The 16,889-nt window shown below is 42.6% G+C and overlaps 4 protein-coding genes and 1 long non-coding RNA gene across 12 annotated transcripts in view; 2 read left to right on the top strand and 3 right to left on the bottom strand.

The window, feature by feature from the left end:
* The window catches only part of nme7 (NME/NM23 family member 7), a 46,827-nt gene extending 40,830 nt beyond the window's left edge, over positions 1-5,997 (bottom strand). Inside the window, exons 1-3 of one of the 2 annotated variants that reach the window (XM_035393831.1) lie at positions 5,767-5,997; positions 1,402-1,503; positions 387-553 (exon numbers count right to left, since the gene is read on the bottom strand). In XM_035393831.1, the coding sequence (XP_035249722.1) occupies positions 387-553; positions 1,402-1,503; positions 5,767-5,769 (272 nt within the window). In that variant the 5' untranslated portion in view covers positions 5,770-5,997. Of the gene's footprint in view, positions 1-386; positions 554-1,401; positions 1,504-2,160; positions 2,186-5,766 lie in introns of those variants that run through there. The other variant, XM_035393832.1, reaches the window with a different exon arrangement.
* An 82-nt stretch (positions 5,998-6,079) lies between these two features.
* zgc:172121 (uncharacterized protein LOC337599 homolog) lies at positions 6,080-9,315 on the top strand. Its single transcript, XM_035393838.1, has 9 exons — positions 6,080-6,311; positions 6,398-6,511; positions 6,595-6,662; positions 6,847-7,019; positions 7,311-7,414; positions 7,499-7,660; positions 7,866-8,071; positions 8,195-8,271; positions 8,369-9,315. Exons 2-9 carry the CDS (start codon positions 6,440-6,442, stop codon positions 8,449-8,451), a joined length of 945 nt encoding a protein of 314 aa, XP_035249729.1. The 5' UTR covers positions 6,080-6,311; positions 6,398-6,439; the 3' UTR covers positions 8,452-9,315.
* LOC118214174 lies at positions 9,105-12,234 on the bottom strand. Its single transcript, XR_004762594.1, has 2 exons — positions 12,107-12,234; positions 9,105-10,258 (listed from the first exon to the last, which is right to left on the bottom strand). It is a non-coding gene; the product is annotated as an uncharacterized LOC118214174 (long non-coding RNA).
* si:ch211-201h21.5 (uncharacterized protein LOC555526 homolog) lies at positions 11,370-15,258 on the top strand. Of its 5 annotated transcripts, none has more exons than XM_035393834.1 (7): positions 12,094-12,235; positions 12,468-12,540; positions 13,183-13,374; positions 13,530-13,715; positions 13,950-14,061; positions 14,200-14,336; positions 14,478-15,258. In XM_035393834.1, the coding sequence occupies exons 3-7, from the start codon at positions 13,192-13,194 to the stop codon at positions 14,829-14,831; spliced, it is 972 nt and encodes a 323-aa protein (XP_035249725.1). In that variant the 5' UTR covers positions 12,094-12,235; positions 12,468-12,540; positions 13,183-13,191; the 3' UTR covers positions 14,832-15,258. The 5 variants fall into 5 exon arrangements, with proteins under 5 accessions (XP_035249727.1, XP_035249725.1, XP_035249724.1 ...); XM_035393833.1 differs by having other exon boundaries at positions 12,396-12,540; XM_035393836.1 differs by lacking the exons at positions 12,094-12,235; positions 12,468-12,540 and adding an exon at positions 11,370-11,509.
* The window catches only part of tmem131 (transmembrane protein 131), a 49,327-nt gene continuing 47,560 nt past the window's right edge, over positions 15,123-16,889 (bottom strand). For 2 of the 3 annotated variants that reach the window (XM_035393829.1, XM_035393830.1), the window contains exon 41: positions 16,010-16,282. In XM_035393829.1, the coding sequence (XP_035249720.1) occupies positions 16,010-16,282 (273 nt within the window). Of the gene's footprint in view, positions 16,283-16,889 lie in introns of all 3 variants that reach the window. The other variant, XM_035393828.1, reaches the window with a different exon arrangement.

Raw genomic sequence — 16,889 nt, 5'->3', positions numbered from 1 at the left:
AGACTCACTGATAATAACTGTAACATTAATTAATGAGAAGAAATATTTTATCCTCCGGTTTTCTGTCTGGCAGCTTTGAGCGCTGTACCCAGACTATGCTTCACTAAAAAAGCCTTAAACTGTTAATTTGACAGTGCTTTCTGTGATTAATTGGTTGCTAATTCCAGTAACTTTGTCCTTTCATTTAGCTTTTCGGTATTAAAAAGCATGGCTATTGTCAGCAGTTTAACAATTAATTATCAAGTAATTGTCATGAATGGAAATTACATCATTTTGGGTCGCGAAAAGGATTGATTGATATATTTGGGTCATCGCTGAATAAGTCTGTGTACGCCTGATGTAGCATATAGGGAAATGAAGGAGCCAAGCGGCCAATGGGAGCTCACCTCTCTTTCTTGCAGCCTAGCTTGCTGGCAGTGTACTGGTCCCCATAGCCAATCAGACTGAGCTGACGGGAGAAGACATTCACCCGGTTGCCCACGAAGAGATCCTCCTTCTTCAACTCCTCATACCTCGTCCGTCTTAAAAAGATGCGTTGGTTTTTCATATCAAACTGCATTGAGGGGGGAGAAACAGGTTCAGCTCAAGCAACACGTCACACCATTTATACATTTTTGAGGGGAACAAATTACCCTGTGTGCACAAATTCAGCACACAGTGTAGCTTAGTGTATCTCCACTTAAGACACAAGTCTTAAGTGCAGTGACACACACCATGGTCTGGAGGTGAGACTGGTCAAAATTACTGTCATCATCCGGTAAGTATGAATTACGAACGAATACCACTGTTATGCTTTAATTTATTTTTAGTTAGGTGTCAACATTAGTGCGCCTAGCCAGAACTAATATGGGAAATCCTCTTAAAAAGCCTGTTTGCAATAACTTTATTCACAGGCTCAGAGAAGGATGATCTGCTTTATCCGAATTAAAGAATTAGCTTGACTCTTCACTGGACTTAATTCAGTGGAGAAATACTGCTCAAAAACCTGCAGTGTTGCAGGCTCTTTAAAATGCAGATCTTACGGTGGCACAAATGACTAGCGAAGCAAATAACAGGAAATTACTGCAGGATGTCCCCATATTCCTTATGGCCGGTAATATCTGCAACTTGCACATGAATTCTAGAGGATGGCAACATAAAATGACATGAAAACCTGCGTAGCTGGCATTATATTCATTACCCATTATTAGACTGATGTTAATCTGCTAAACGCCCATAATGTAACACTGCAATCCAAATGCTTATTCTTACATAGCCAGTTCCTTTAAACCACCTGAGTAACTCCTAGCTGAGCAGTTCCTCCCATTTCCTATGTTAAATCAGCCGCAGAAACTGTGTGCTAGTACATGAGGTCACAACGTGTGAGCAGCAACCCTGTATGAACGGCACCGTCCACCTCACCATCTCGACGGAGCCGTCTCTGGGGTAGAAGAGCAGCTGGTAGCGGCGCAGGAGGGAGGCGCTGGGGTCGTACCATTCAGCCAGAAAGGCGAAGCGCTCTTCCTGAGGGGGGACAGGGAAATGAGCTCTTCACTAAAACAAAATCATCAACAAAACAGCTGAAGAGCACTCGTTTATAAAACAATATTTGCGGCGTGATCACACGAATCTGTACTGACACCAACAGCGCATTCAGTCATATAGCCTAGTCTACACTGAAAACCAACGGAAAAACAAACAGAAACAGGTGTCTGCAAAGGTGCATTTTACTTTTACCATGTACAGTTCACGATTTAGGCACACTGGTAATTCCACCTGACTATAGCAGTAGTTTTACAGAGCAATGCAGCAGCAAGCCCTAATTCACACTGCCACCTAGTGAATGGGAGGCCAAATAATTTGTGTGATTAACTTCTCCCAGTAACCGCAGCACTGATAGTATCAAGGTACTGAGTACACCTTAATGGTGGGAGCTACAGAATAACAACTCTAGTCCATTGCAGAGAGCTATTTGAGTGTCGTTTGATAAACAGCTTGACCACATACAACTCATCTCTCAGCATGTAAATCATTTGACAGAAATATTAAAACCAGAACAGCAGAGCATAATACTAAGCACATGTAATGCTTGCTGGAATTAGATAATCCCTTTTGACATATAAAAATACAGCTGTCACCATGAGCTGTGAACGTATTCAACAATTCATGTAGTTCAAATACCTAAACACCTCTGGGCAGCAGATGATGATGCCTCTTCCCCCTATATATCATTTCACCAGCTGAGGCCACAGCACCAGGAACTTAATGATGAGAACCCAGAATATGTTTCACAGTTGTTCTTCTGGAATGACAGGCCCCGCCCCCTAGCCCCACCCCCTGGCACAGCCCCCTCATTCATAACTGCAGCCGAACAGCATAGTCCACCCAAGCCCGTACAGGGAGGCTGTGCCTTCTTAGTCATCCAACACTGATGAGAGAATTTGGATCTACGCTAACACTTTTTTTCCCCCAAAGAGCACACGCGCTCCCAATTAGTAGATGTGGTCTGAAATTATTTTTCCAGTTAGCACACATCGACTGGAACACTCCAAAAATGGAGACCGTGCTCGCAATTTAGTGATTAAAATAGCCTTCTTTGTTAAGTGGACTTGGCTTGGGTGCCCTGACACTCAGCCGGTCCCAGAGCAGGCTTTCTGAAGCAGATGGCCTAATCACAGAGCTGAGGCTGCTGTGGCTGGCTCACTGCTTTCCAATCACAGTAAATATTAACATTTGAGCAAAGTGAAGAGGCTCCTTCTCTGTCCTCCGCTGGCAAAGCCTCAGAGGGCAGGCCGCCACTCGAACAGTCTCCTCGCTTCACACTCCCCAGAAGGGAAGCCGGCGAATCTGCAGCTTGCCCAGCACCTGACACAGCTGCAGTCTGCAAGCCGACAACTACAAGACTTCTCTTAACGATCTACTTCTGAGGCGTTTCTGATCCCTTTAATAAACCTGCAGTCTAACAATGTTAGTCTTGGAAAGTGACGTGACACACCTTTAGAGAATACGAGGATACGGCACTACGCTTCTACACTGCAGTATCTTCAGGCTCGGAAGAAGGCTTATCAATCGAACGCAACTCAAACTGACATCCAGACTCACTGTGGTCATTAAAGATCACATGGCTGAAACAAAACTTAATACTTCCATCCATATTTTTAGTTGACTATCATTATGAAACCAACTATACGCACATAATTAAACCAGTAAAACTCCAACAAAAACATGTACCTTTACTAACAAATGAATACTAGTACTAAAGTAGTACAGGCCATATTCGCAGCATGACGGTGAAGAGGTGCAGCATGGGATAGGTCCTCCGCCCAGCGGAGCAGCGATAGGAGGGCCCTGTGGAGAGCCTGGAGGCAGGCTCCAGACCCGAAGGCCCGTCTCCGTTTCAGCTCCCCGCCACTCCGAGCAGCACAAGCCTTTCACCTGAGGCTGCCTGCGGGCCTCGCCGGACTCACTTTCCCAGACACCCGCTGTCTCTCTGCGCTACGACGGGAGACGGTTTCTCCCGCCCTCACGCAGACTGCAGCCAGGTCAATGCTGTTTAACCTTAAAAAGGCCCATTGCCCATGCAGAGAGGAGGGAATGCTTCTGAGAGGAAAGGAATGCAAAAAGCTTACATTTAAATTTGGATTCCCCCTCCCTGTAGAAATTGCTTACCTAATAAGGCCACAGTCAACAAAAATTGCAACAGATCAACTAACCAGCCCCAACTAATTCTCAACCAATAGCTAAATTCCACCTAGTTACTTCTACAGCTATTGCAACATCATTTCAACAACAGCAGAAAATATAGCTAGATCAACTCTACTGCCCCAGCCAAGTTCAGGACCCATGCTCTCGCTAAGTAAATTTCAGAAAAAATATAATTCACATTCCACTGTCTTTACGAGGTATAACTGTGTTTACTCAACACTGTCCTTAAGCAAAAAATAATTATAACAGGATTTCAGTCTGGGAAAATTCATCTAACTGTGAATTCATGCCTCATTCAAGAACATTCATCAAATCAGGGCTAGCCTACAACACCTATGATCAATACTGACCATGCATAATGGCTGTTAAAATAGGATTGACTAATTATGCTGGTAAACAATTAGGCTACATGTACTACAACATGAACCATTTCTAATAAATGCAATCTATAGTACTTCTCAGTCTGAAATTGAAAATGTTTTTCATAACAGCAAGCAAACATTGCTTAAATTAATCAAAAAACAGCCATTATTCAATGCCAGCAGTGTTTCAATTCCTCATTATTCATAAGTCATTGCCTGTCACAGAAGAAAAATTAAACAGCAGAGCTCAGGAGGGAACTGCACAGCCACTAAATTAATTTAAACTGTGCTGGGTGAATTAACAAACTGCCAACTAACTTACAAAAAATGACCCAAAAGGAAAGGCTTATATAATAGGGTATGGCAGGATTGTCTCTTACAGAGGACAGTCTCTAATACAGCCCTTTTTCAAACAGCGAATCTCTCGCTGACTGAGAACATTATTTCTAGGACCTGATCTGACAGTATGTGATCACTGTGATGTGTTTTAGGCAGCGATATGACACAGGGGAGTTCAAATCAAGGGGAGTTGTCAGCAAAATGCACAAGACAAACTAAAGCAATCAGATTTGGTGCTTTTCTGATGACGGGGTTTTTTTTTTTTTGCTTTGACAAGCTGCTGTAACCCTTTAGAACAAAATATTTTCCATGGCACATGGGAGTGCTGCAAACAGTTTAATTATCGAAATATATGTGGCAGCCTTCCTTATGTCAGCATTATCGGGCCAATTATATGTCCATCATGATAAAAGCAGCAACAACGAAAAACATCTAGAAATTGCGATGCAAATAAAAGGGAACGTATCGCAACACAAGCGTCGTTTAACAAAAACAATACTGCCATCTACTGGACTGAATATTGAATATGCGAAAAGTACATACGAAAGTAACTGCTGAACGACAGACAGCTTACATTTCGATATAACTATAATGTATAATACATAACGTTACAAGGAAAGATATCATACATTTTAAATATAATTACTTGCAATTCACTCAAACATTTTATGATATCAACATATACATAATTAAGGTTATAATCCAGTTATAACCCTATCTGTCCAGTTTCACATCCATAGGTTCAAATCTTGATTAGTCACAGTTGAAAGACTACACGCTGTGATTACACGGCCTAATTTCTGTGGAGCGACATTGACAATCCACAATATCTGGTAACTAACGTTTGATTGCTCGGCAAGGTAAACGGAGGTTCAACCCCAATTAGGCTAAGGCTTCTGCCTTTGTGCTGTTGTGCTCATTGTTAGTTGTTGTGCACGTAGCCAGTAAACCTAAAGTTATACAGCTAGTCATAGATAGTTCAATAGCTCATCATGAAATCGCTTTACTAGCTTTCTCTTGTCAAGTTAAAAACAGAAAGCCAGTATTATCGCAACAGTTAACGACTGTGCTTATTACAATAACACGAACAGCTAGTGAGCAAGCTAACCGACGTGACACAAGTGCCTTCATTAACTAATTTTGCAGAGAACTTAGCTAGCTAACTGTTGCTGTAGACTAGCTAATAATGAAACTAGCTAGATAGATAACTGGAGTTACACAACTGGCATGATCTCTGGCTCCCTGTAGTTATGTTAGTAACAGTTTATCCAACTCCAGCTAGCTACCGTTTTACCGAACTTCACAAACGTCTTGACAGTGATTATGTAAAATAGAATATAAGAAAATAGAACATTCAAATAAATGTATTAGGCCCGTTTACCATTTCTGAAGATATTCTGGGACAGCAACAACCAGCTATATTTTCTTCGCGGATGCAGTCAGCTAACGTGTTCGTTTCGTTACCATAGTAACGTTCAAACGCGGATTGTCTTCTAAATACAATAAAATTTAATAAAACAAATGCCTTTGAGTTTATTTTTAGTAAATTCGAAACGTACGTCTAGCGGATCAAGGTGGTGTATAAAGAGCTACGCAATTAAAATAAAATGTGAAAAGCTTCGAAAATACAGGAAGTTAGACGGAAGTAAAATGATGACCCTTGTGGTCATCAAATGAGTGTCATTGTTATGAATCCGGACCAGGGAACCAGAGATTTTGTAGTCTTTCTCTATGAGTAGAAGTGTGTTCCGAGCGAAAAGTGTAACTATTTATAACTTGTAGTAAGGAGCTAGGCGTTGTATAGCATGACTTACGTGGCTGTACCTAGCTAGACCGTAGTTCTATTAATGTCTTAACATATGCTGTTGTAGTTATTTTATGTGATATTGCAGCATTTGATCTTCACCATTTAGGCTAACAAGCAAGGTAAACGTCTTAACAGCAGGTGCATGCCATATTCATTAGCAACAGCACTACTAATGGCTAATTCAACGTGATTTTCTTGGTTTTAGGAAGACAATCTGAGAAAAGGTATTTAGTAAATCATACTCGAAATGGCCCAGGATCCAATCATTTTGGATGGTGGACTGGCAACCGAACTGGAAGCAGCTGGTTTAAAGATCCAGGTAAAGAACAGTACATATTCGCCAAAGGGAATGTACAGTATGCCAGTGAGAGCTGTTGGATTAGTAAAATTTGTTTTTTATAGGGTGACCCATTATGGGGTGCTCGATTTTTGCATGCCAATCCTCAGGCTGTTAAAGAGGCCCATACCAGGTAAGAATAACCCATTTAGTATGAGTTTTAACTATTGCCATGTTATTGTTCTTGCTATGAATAGGCATATTACATCTCATGACTCATCCTGAGCATCCATGACTTTCATCATACAAAATGATAATCTCTGAAATGGTCCAATCTGATGAGCATTGCAAAATGCAACATATTGTGTACGTTATAGATTCCTACGTTGTGGTGCTGATGTTATTACAACAGCTACATACCAAGCTAGTGTTGAAGGGTTTGTCCAGCATCTGGGCCTGACATCAGAACAGGCCAGTCAGCTGCTGATGTCAGGGGTGCAGCTGGCCAAGCAGGCAGTGCAGGATTTTATGGCTGACGGTGTTCATCCAGGTAAGGGTAAGCAGTGACTGGTAAAAGAAAATATGCTCTTTCTACACCTATACATAGTGCCCTCTGTAATGTTTTGACCAAAGACACATTTTTTGCTTGAATTGGCTCTGTACTCCACATTTTAAAAATTGTAATGAAACAGTTCATATGCGGTTAAAGTGCAGATTCTCAGCTTTTATCAAATGGTATTTTTAATACATTTTGGTTTCACCATGTAGAGATTACAGCACTTTTTATGGCAGAGGATAGTGCAAAAACACCCTTGGCTGTGCATTTTGTGCTGTTTTGAAGGGCGGAGAGTGCCACTGGTGGCTGGATCTGTTGGGCCTTATGGGGCCTTTCTGCTTGATGGCTCGGAGTACTCAGGAGCTTATGATGAAAGCATGAGTAAGGAGGTGAGTTACTGTCAGTTCCTCCTATGTGGCATGCCACTAGAATGGTCTTTAATCTGCAGCCACGGGCATCTGGTCTGACCTCAGGAGCTGAAAGCTTGGCATCGACCTCAGATCCAATGCTTGGTTTCTGCGGGAGCTGATCTCATTGCCATGGAAACCATCCCAAGCCTTAAGGAAGGAGAAGCATTAGTGGAACTTCTCCAGGAGTTTCCCAATTCAAAAGCCTGGTTGTCCTTCTCTTGCAAGGTACCACATGGTCACAGTTTCCATTAGCTGAACACACTTTCAAAGTTACCAGACTATAACAGGTACAAGCAATAACAAGCTACTGTATATATCGAAAACCGCTTGAAATTTCTGAATTTTATACATTGACAGAGAAATGTGATGTCACTGCCGCAATGGCTGGAGATGTTACGTGTATGTAACAGAGTGAATTTTCCCCTTTTAGGACGCACAGCACATTTGTAATGGCAGGAGATTTTCAGAGGCAGTCCAGGTGGCTAAGAGGTCAAAGCAGCTGGTAGCCGTAGGGGTGAACTGCAGTGAGCCGACACTGGTGGAGCCACTGCTGGAGTCTGCCGCTCCACACAGGAGTCCGGACTTGAGCTGGGTGGCTTACCCTAACAGTGGGCATGACTGGGTTCCAGGCACTGGGTGCGTTCAGCAGACGAACCCTCCACAGTCAATATTTTATATATATTGCTTGTTAGAAATTAAAACTCATCTTCTTGCCCTCATTTTGTCAATAATTTTTAAATCCTCCACCAACCTTATCAGGTGGAAAACCTCAGAAAAGAAGGTGTCCTTAGCTGACCTGAGCCCAGCATGGAGAAGACAAGGGGCCGCTTGGATTGGTGGGTAGAGTCATACGCAAACATTAGGTATCCACTTAGTCACTCATGGGCCCCTTCAAGCTCGGTGGTATTAAGTGGAATGTGCATGTCTTTGCAGGTGGGTGCTGTTGCGTTTTCCCAGCTGACATAGCCGCAATAAGACACAAGCTGCTGGGAAGCAAATGGACCGAAACTGCTTGAGGAGCGGAGGAGTTTCATCACGCTGACTTGAAATGATCATGCCGTGGCTCAAATTCCAGAATTGATTCACAGGCTATTGCTTTAAGTACTGAGGCAATGAGAACAGACGATTTTGGCTATTTCGGTATATGCCACGTTGATTCATACGCATGAATGATTATTGCATGGTTCATTACCTTTGATTCAATAAAATGCACTTTTAAGTGGTATAAAAGTTTAATACATCTTTGTTAATAAAAGAATGGGGGGAAAAAAGGCAGTTGTAAGAATCCCCTCGGATATACCAAACAGCAGAAGTATCAGAGTGGCGAAGGAACACGTAGCCTTACCCGTTGCTCCTGGAACGGGATTAATTTAACAATATCTCTGTTATCTGACTCCAATAATGTTTTAACCTTTCCTCTGTGCTAACAGTTATGCATAGAAGGAGGGAACTGCCTTCTACCAGTAGTGTGGCTCTATACGGATCTATCTTAGTAGACACGGTCGTGTCTCTGGCTTGTGTACCATGCATAAATACAATTGTTTATCTTGCTACGACACTAGTGTATAGGTAAGTGACTGCAGGGTGCGGATATCCTGAGTTCCCTTTGTATATTAGGACCTTAAAACTGCTAGGTGTGCAGCGGTAAGAGTCAAAGAGGAAAGCCAGGTTAAAGTGAATGCAATTTATTGTACAGTATGTTCAATGATGGCAACATACAATGGTGCAGAGTGTGTAGTGGAATGGCTGTAAGCGAATGGTATGCACTACGCAGTATTGACAAGTCTCCCAGAACCATTCCACTTTTCCCCTTATATACTCACGGATCAAAGAAAAACCCCAAGTCATCAAATAAAGATACAATACATAACGAAACAGTACATTAATGGTCCTGCTTGTGCTATCTGTAAGCATATCACACCGGGTTAAATTTTGTAGAGCAGCTGGGCGCTGATCCATATGTATCAACATCTTTAGTCTGCACCCACTATACTGCACAAAAGACACCAACTTGTACCCCATGACATCAGCTTTCCAACCACACCGAAAATGATTACACTGTATTATGGAGAACCTATGGTTTAAATAATGCTGATCCAATAGGATATTTTGCAACGGACCACTGTCTCTTTATCAAAAACCTGCTGACTTCCTGTCAGCATATATGGTTGGTAAATGGAATTAGAAAACAAAAATACTGGTGTATTATTTAGTATTTAAATTGGACAAAACTGGAAAAAACACCTCTTTTACTCAAATGGAAATTCCACATTATCTCTCACAAAGTTAATTATGTAACTACCTTAAGGTATTACTTCCTGACAATTTTCAATTTCAGTCATTAAAATGAAGCTCTCTGCTAAAGTTCTTTTTTTGTATTATGCTATTTTTTATATTTTGTATTTTATGTATTAAGGAGAGGGGTAATGATTATTATAATTTGGAATTCCTTAATTACTGTAAACAGAACGGTTACTTAATAAAAGCTGTCAACAAAAATCAATGCGTCACGGACAAATTCATCAAGAAACCATGAATCCATTCATTGTTTGGAATTTAAGTGTCCCGTTCAAAATAACACATAAAAAAAGAACCTTCTTGTGGGTTTCCCAGGAGTCCATGCAGGTCTCGGTGGAAGCGTCCTCATCTCTCATCCGCCGGAGAGCCCCCGTCACTGTTGGATAGGCTCTTCCAGGCACTGCCTCTTGGATAGCCCTTTTTCAGGGACCTGTCTAGGTCAGCCAGAAGCTTGTGGGTTGATCAGCAGTTCCTTCCTTCTGTCTGTTGCATGGCGTAGCTGTGTCTCTGATGTCTTTTGTAATTCTAAACATGAAAAAAAAAAAAAAAGATGTTGACCTTAGCAATGTTCAAAGATTGCTAAGGTACAAAAATAAGGATGCTCCATCACTATACTTACATTACAGGCATTTAGCAGACGCTCTTATCCAGAGCGACTTACACAACTTTTTACATAGCATTTTTTTTTACATTGTATCCATTTATACAGCTGGATATATACTGAAGCAATTCCAGTTAAGCACCTTGCTCAAGGGTACAACGGCAGTGTCCTTACCCGGGAATCTAACCTACAACCTTTCGGTTACAAGCCCAGTTCCTTACCCACTGTGCCACACTCCGTCCCATATACTTAATAGTAGAACAGGTGAATACAACACCAACTCACAGTAAATGTAATGTGAGTAACACTAATTTCCCATAACCACCAAGTGCTGCACAATAATTTTCTGCATTTCCTGATGGTCTAACATGTGTTCGCACATTTGCAATCACCCCAGAGAATGGATTTCCCGGGTGGAAATTCCAGCTGCATGCCCAAGATAGAATCTACCTGCAGCCAGCTTCTGCTGTAGCACACACACACAAACACACTGAACCACCACCATGCTAATTTGACCTTCTTCAAACCAGGCTGGAACCAAGCTGGAAATTCCACCAGGGTTAATAAAGCAATTTAGGTCAAACATCACCAAACCTCATTATTACTCATTTAATTCAGGAAACAACATCAGCTGTGGACGACTGTTTACGCTTAAGGGATAAGTCTTAAGTAATCACATATGTGTTTGTTTGTTCGTATGTAGATAAAGTTGGTTTGCTCAGCGATAAGATAAGGATGTTTTTCTTAAGAGCGGATTCAGCGGGAACTGGAAGAATATATGCACAGCTGAATCAATGTAGAATGTGTTAAGTAGCAACATATGTTTGATGTAAAACACAGAGTGTATATATCAGAGAGCTTGCTACTTTGTTTCAGAAAAAGCACTGTATGGATTTATTGTGAATGGATTATTTCCTTAACAATTTGGATTTTATTTTCCCCCCCAACACAGCAGCTGCAGACTGTCAGGGGACGGACACTACTGCAGCACAACGAATGTAGGATAACAGCTTCCCTATATAGTGTCTATGCTCTTGGTTGTTCTGATGTTGTGCTTCCTGTTTTTTTTTTTTTTTTTTGTCATCAAGTTTTTGAGGAGTGTTAATAATTAATAAAGGCATAGCTAATCATTTACTTTGATGAAATTTACTATGCTTACATAATCCAGCAAGACGGTGAGTATTTTCTTTCACCACGTCTTTGGGATTACTGGGCTGTTTGAGTGAATGTATAAATTAATAAAAGAATAAATTATTTTCTCAACCATTTGCATTATATGTTTCCCGCGACACAGTTAATGTGTCGCGGGAAACATGTGTCAATGTTAGGTGTCTTTATAACTACGCAGCTAGTTGCATGTGCTGAAATCAAATAACACAGGCTACTACAAGAACTGAATTCTGCTCCTCAAATCACTAACATTACGAGTTTCCTCTAAAACTATCCAGTATGAGCAGTCACGAATATTTAACCAGCTACTCCGCTCGCTTGTCCATGTCCTTTAAGAATTAACCACACCATAAAAGTTTAACCTGTGGCAATACGTACATTTAGATTAACCAGCAACGACGCAATACGGGTGTACTATTGAACTGGAAATCTCGTAACACGAGATTCTACCGTCAGTAGGACAGTAGGAGAAAGGTGTAGCGCAAATCGAAAGGATCGTGCTTCAGTCCGGCCAAATTTAAGATTAACTAAACTCAAGAAAATCGCTGGCCGCTCCTCCAAATTAATATATGTTCTGTGTTGACAGGTCCACGGTTACATACCGTTTTTCATCTTGACTTTCCTGCTGAAATATAAACATCTCGTAAATATACACGGTGTCTCGGCTCGAATCCAGTCTTCAGCTTTTGAACGTAGTTCGAACGGACTACTATAAAGGGTGTTTTAACACAGTAAGTACATCGAGCTAGCGAAATTGACAAAGAATTAATTAATTGATTAATTAAGAATAGGAAGCTAAGATAGATAAACACGTAAACATAAATCTATAAACATCTATTCACTTAAAATAACTGCTTGTTATTTTAGGCCTAATTCCCTGTTCCTTGTCAGAATCGGTTCCACCACGCAAAACTGTCAATCAGCTGTGGTTAAAACTATAGTTGATTATTCGTACCCTTGAAGTTTAATCCTTACAAGCACGTCACCTCTCGGCGACAAAACAGACGTTTCACAGGCAACCCACTATACATCGGAGGTAAGTGTACATACATATGCTACTGGGGTTGTTTTAATCTCCATATGTAGTACAGAATACCGATCTTCTGTATGTATGCTCCAATATAATTTACTAAATTTAAATAATAGATTTAATTGAATCATCCAATGTATTTACTCTTCCACCTGTGAGCTATTCGGCATTTTAAAAACGCCGTTCCTCGCTAGAAAGTTTTAAAAAAGCACAGCAAAAGGTGGCAATTAAAAAGGTCGTATGAAAAATGCTGGTTATGGTTAACCCTGGATTTATTTCAGTTTAGTTTTAGAAGCAGTCTGGCAAATGAAATTGTCTACAGCTTTAATGGTGATTAGATGTGACAGAAATTCCATGCAAAACCAAATAACCAAAATTCATCGTTTGAGTTAAAAATATGTAGGCTGTAGTCTACATTTGCATGGCTTATTTGAAACCGTAGTTTAAATGATCGTTTTTGCAAATGTATGAATTTTTAAAATGTGCCTTACTGTTACCGTGGGATTTACTGGCGGTTTTTGTCCTGAGAGCGGGTCATAGGACTTGTGTGATCAACGGCTATGGGTTCTCTCTAAATCGACTGGCTAGAAAGCACTGAGATACTAGCGGCAGAGATGCTTCACTCTCTGTCTTCACGGGGGGGTGCAGATCACTACCATGGCCGAGAAGCTGCTGCTCATAGACACAGACTGTGGGATCGATGACGCCCAGGCCATAATGATGGCCCTGGCCGCTCCAGGGGTGAAGGTCCTGGGGATCACCTGCTGCTTCGGGAACACCTCGGTGGAAGACGTCTGCCAGAATGTGCTCCGCGTGCTGTCTGTCTGTAACAGGAGCGAGGTGTGTGTGTTTGTTTTCTGTCCATATGACATGAGCCAATGGGCCACCACTAAAGCTTGTATCTGCCCAACATTTGGGCTTGAAGTTAACCCAACCTGTAGCCAGAGAAGTGGGATTCTTGTAAAGGACAGACACGTTTTCCTGTTTTCCTCCAGATCCCTGTGTTCCGGGGAGCGGCCACCCCTCTGGTGGGGAACCCCGACAGGCCCTTCAACCATTTTGGGACAGACGGACTCGGGGACGTGTTTGAGGACAGGGACTCGGAGAAGTGGAAAACTCCGATCCAGACGGAAAATGCTGTCAATGCCATGATCAGACTGGTGTCTGACAATATAGGACAGGTAGAAAACTAGTCTGAACTATTGAGACCTTGAGAAAGGAACTATGAATAAAATATCAAAAATTTCCAGAATAAGGGTGGAAATAAATCATGATTCCAACTGGGCTTCACTTGAATCACCTAACTTAAATTGTGCATTTTCAAATACCTTACACGTGCCCTCTTGTGGTAAGTCAGTGGTATTACCTTGAACTGCCACTGAAAGGTGGAAGTAACCCTTGGCTTCTTTTGGCAGGTTTCTCTTGTGGCAGTTGGTCCTCTCACAAACCTGGCTCTGGCTGTAAAGCTGGATCCCTCTTTCCCACAGAAGTTGCAGAAGCTGTTTATAATGGGGGGCAATATGGAAGGTGAGGGACTTGTATATAATGGGGGGGGGGGGGGGAATAAGGAAGCAGAGCAACTTGTTTCATCACAGAAGGCAGTATGGCCTATGCAGAGATAACGCTGAATCATTTGCGCGACCCCATGTACTTTGCCCCCCTTAGGCAAAGGGAACCGGACGGTGTGTGGAGAGTTCAACTTTGTAATGGACCCAGAGTCGGCTTACATCGTCCTGGAGGAGTTCCTCTGCCCCACTTACATTGCATCATGGGAGTTCACCTGTAGAAACAAGCTCTCATGGGTAGGAGTGCACTTCTTCTACTTTCTGTTTGCCATGGTTGTTTCAGCTGCCTCATGTTTTCCCGAGAAAACGTGCCAAATTGTTTCCACGCACCGTTGAGTGTAACCAGTATTTTTCTCATCCTCCGCCTTTCTGGGACAGGACTTCTTCGACGAATGGATCGGTCAGGACACCCCCGCCGCGAAGTTCATGAAGAAGATCACGTCAAAGTGTTGGGGGTACTCCAGGGACACCGTCTCCAGCAAGGACGTGGTATTCGGGCCGGGCTTCGTGTCCTACGACTCCTACGCCGTGGCGGCCGCCATCGACGGCGGCGTGGTGACGGAGAGCGTGGAGTGCGCGGTGCGCGTGGAGCTGCAGGGGGCGCTGTGTCGCGGGATGATGGCCCTGGATCTCAGCCACAAGCTGAAGAAAGCGCACCGGGTGTTCGTGATGAAAGAGTGCGACCTCGCCAAGTTCAGTCGGCTGCTGATGGCGGCTCTGAAGCTGCCCTGAGAGACCCAGCGGCCGTACGCTGCACTGCCAAGAACTAAATAAAACAAACGTACCTCTGATCTGTGGCATGACGATATGCATTTTCTGCTGTGAAGTTACTGGGCTTCATTTGAGGGTAATGCAATGCATGTCTTAACAAACCCACTACTGATGATTTACCGACTTAAGGAATTGCCCCTTCAGGTCATATGTTGAATATTTGTATAGAATGCAAAATATAATGTAATAAAATTTTCATTGTGAGGCAGTGTTGTTGAAAATGTGCACGCAAAAAAAAGATTACACCATGACGTCTGTCCCATGTTTTATTTGCATGTGGTGACTGATATCACACTCTGAACATGACAGAAATAAGGGATTTATTGTGCCAACTGGAAATTTTTAAATAATACTCTCCTGAAAAAATCCAACAAACAGCCAAATTGTTTAAAAAAAAAAAAAAACTTTATCTTCTGCGTAGAATCTGGATTTTAAAGTAAGAAATACCATGGAACAGCTGGCTTTGGAGATCTTGTAACGGATGTTTCAGTTCCACGGCTGTTAAAACGCACTGAGGCCGATAAGGGCGCGTAATGCTCCTAACTCAGTCGGCAATAATAATAATTACTGTCCGGTAATCACCGTACCAACATCGAGTTCACCCGTTAACCGCTTGCTACAGGGCCAAAAGATGCTTTAATGCTATTTGCAACCAATGTAATGTGTCTGAGCGACTGGTGAGCGTTAAACAAAGTGCTTCTTTAGGGAGTAATACTGTACCATACAATACCAAAACAATGCAGTATTACTTAAAAGGGTAAACTTTAAAATTGAAAGAAAAAAATTAATCCCTATAAGGGCAATATTATTCCTCATTATAAACATTTTCCTTTTTATGGGGGGGGAGTGGGCCAATTAAAAACTGGTTTTAAATAAGGCTTCCAAAAATAATAATAAAAACAGCACAAAACTTTCTGCCCCCCCCCACCCCCGATCCCCCCTCCCCCCTCCACAGAGGACAGAAATAGGGTGTGCCACTGGGATACTGTACGGTGTTTTGGCCCAGCACTTTGTGACCGGAAGCATCGACAGAATTTTTTTTTGCATCTGCGTACAAATTCTGCTTTAAAAAAAAAAAATTTAAAAAGTCCATGGCGTACAATTCCTGCGTGAGAGGAGAATGCGGAGGGGGAGGGGCCTCAGTTGCCGTTGTCTGGGGGGCTGGGCCAGGGCTCGGAGCTCCGCCTACCCAGGGTCGGGCGCCACATGTTCCAGGGGTTGTAGGCACGGCCGATTTCTGTGGGGGTAGTGTTGTGCTGGGGCGGGGCCTCAGAACCGCCAATCAGGTCGCCCAGAGGGCCAGTGGTGGGCGGAGTGAAGGAGTGCAGGCTGCTGTCCCCGCTGGTGGACCATATGGAGCTGCTGAAGGGGGTGGTGGAGGACCAGAGGCCGCTGGTATTGCCTAGAATGGACTGTACAGGGATGCATGACGGTTAATGTCAAGGCGGACGTCAGTCCAGGTAAGACTGGCCAATCCCGACTGAGTATCAAGGCAGTGTTCACAGTCTGGGCAACAGGAGAACATGGGCACCACGGTGATAAGCATCAATCTAAACATGAGTCAAAGTTTAAAAGAAGGGTCCCTTAACCAAAAAAAGGCTGATGTGGGTGTAGGTTTTTGTAGTAGCCCAGCACTTAGACTCCTGATTCCACGTATCAAGGTCTTGATTCAAGACCGTGATTAACTAATTAGTTGGATTAGGTGTCATAGTGCTGGGTTAAAACGAAAAACTGCACCCACACCGGCCCTTTTGAGATAAAATTGGGGACCCCCGTTTTAACACACAAAAAAGCATTTGGTGTGCAAGGCCATTTTCCCTGGAATAATTTGGGCACAAGATGACGAGCATGTGACAAGAAGTTGCCTTCAGCTTGCTCAGTACAATAGAGTAAACGCTCATTATCATCATTATCAAAGGAGAACGCTGAAGTTCATTACTGATAATTGCATGTTCTACAGCAGATATAGCTGTAGAGGCCCCATGCAGCAGAGATGTGAATCGTGAATCTCTGGCGTTG

This window comes from Anguilla anguilla, chromosome 15, assembly GCF_013347855.1.
Source record: "Anguilla anguilla isolate fAngAng1 chromosome 15, fAngAng1.pri, whole genome shotgun sequence".
Taxonomy (NCBI): Eukaryota; Metazoa; Chordata; class Actinopteri; order Anguilliformes; family Anguillidae; genus Anguilla; species Anguilla anguilla.
The sequence above is the reverse complement of the archived record's forward strand: the minus strand, read 5'-3'. Positions and strand labels throughout refer to the sequence as shown.

Coding starts and splice junctions, on each gene's coding strand:
- zgc:172121 (XM_035393838.1), top strand. CDS start 6,440: ATGGCCCAGGATCCAATCATTTTGGATGGTGGACTGGCAACCGAACTG. Junction 7,661..7,865: donor GGTTGTCCTTCTCTTGCAAG/GTACCACATGGT, acceptor TTCCCCTTTTAG/GACGCACAGCACATTTGTAA. Junction 8,072..8,194: donor GACTGGGTTCCAGGCACTGG/GTGCGTTCAGCA, acceptor CAACCTTATCAG/GTGGAAAACCTCAGAAAAGA.
- si:ch211-201h21.5 (XM_035393836.1), top strand. CDS start 13,192: ATGGCCGAGAAGCTGCTGCTCATAGACACAGACTGTGGGATCGATGAC. Junction 13,716..13,949: donor TGTCTGACAATATAGGACAG/GTAGAAAACTAG, acceptor TTCTTTTGGCAG/GTTTCTCTTGTGGCAGTTGG. Junction 14,337..14,477: donor GTAGAAACAAGCTCTCATGG/GTAGGAGTGCAC, acceptor TTTCTGGGACAG/GACTTCTTCGACGAATGGAT.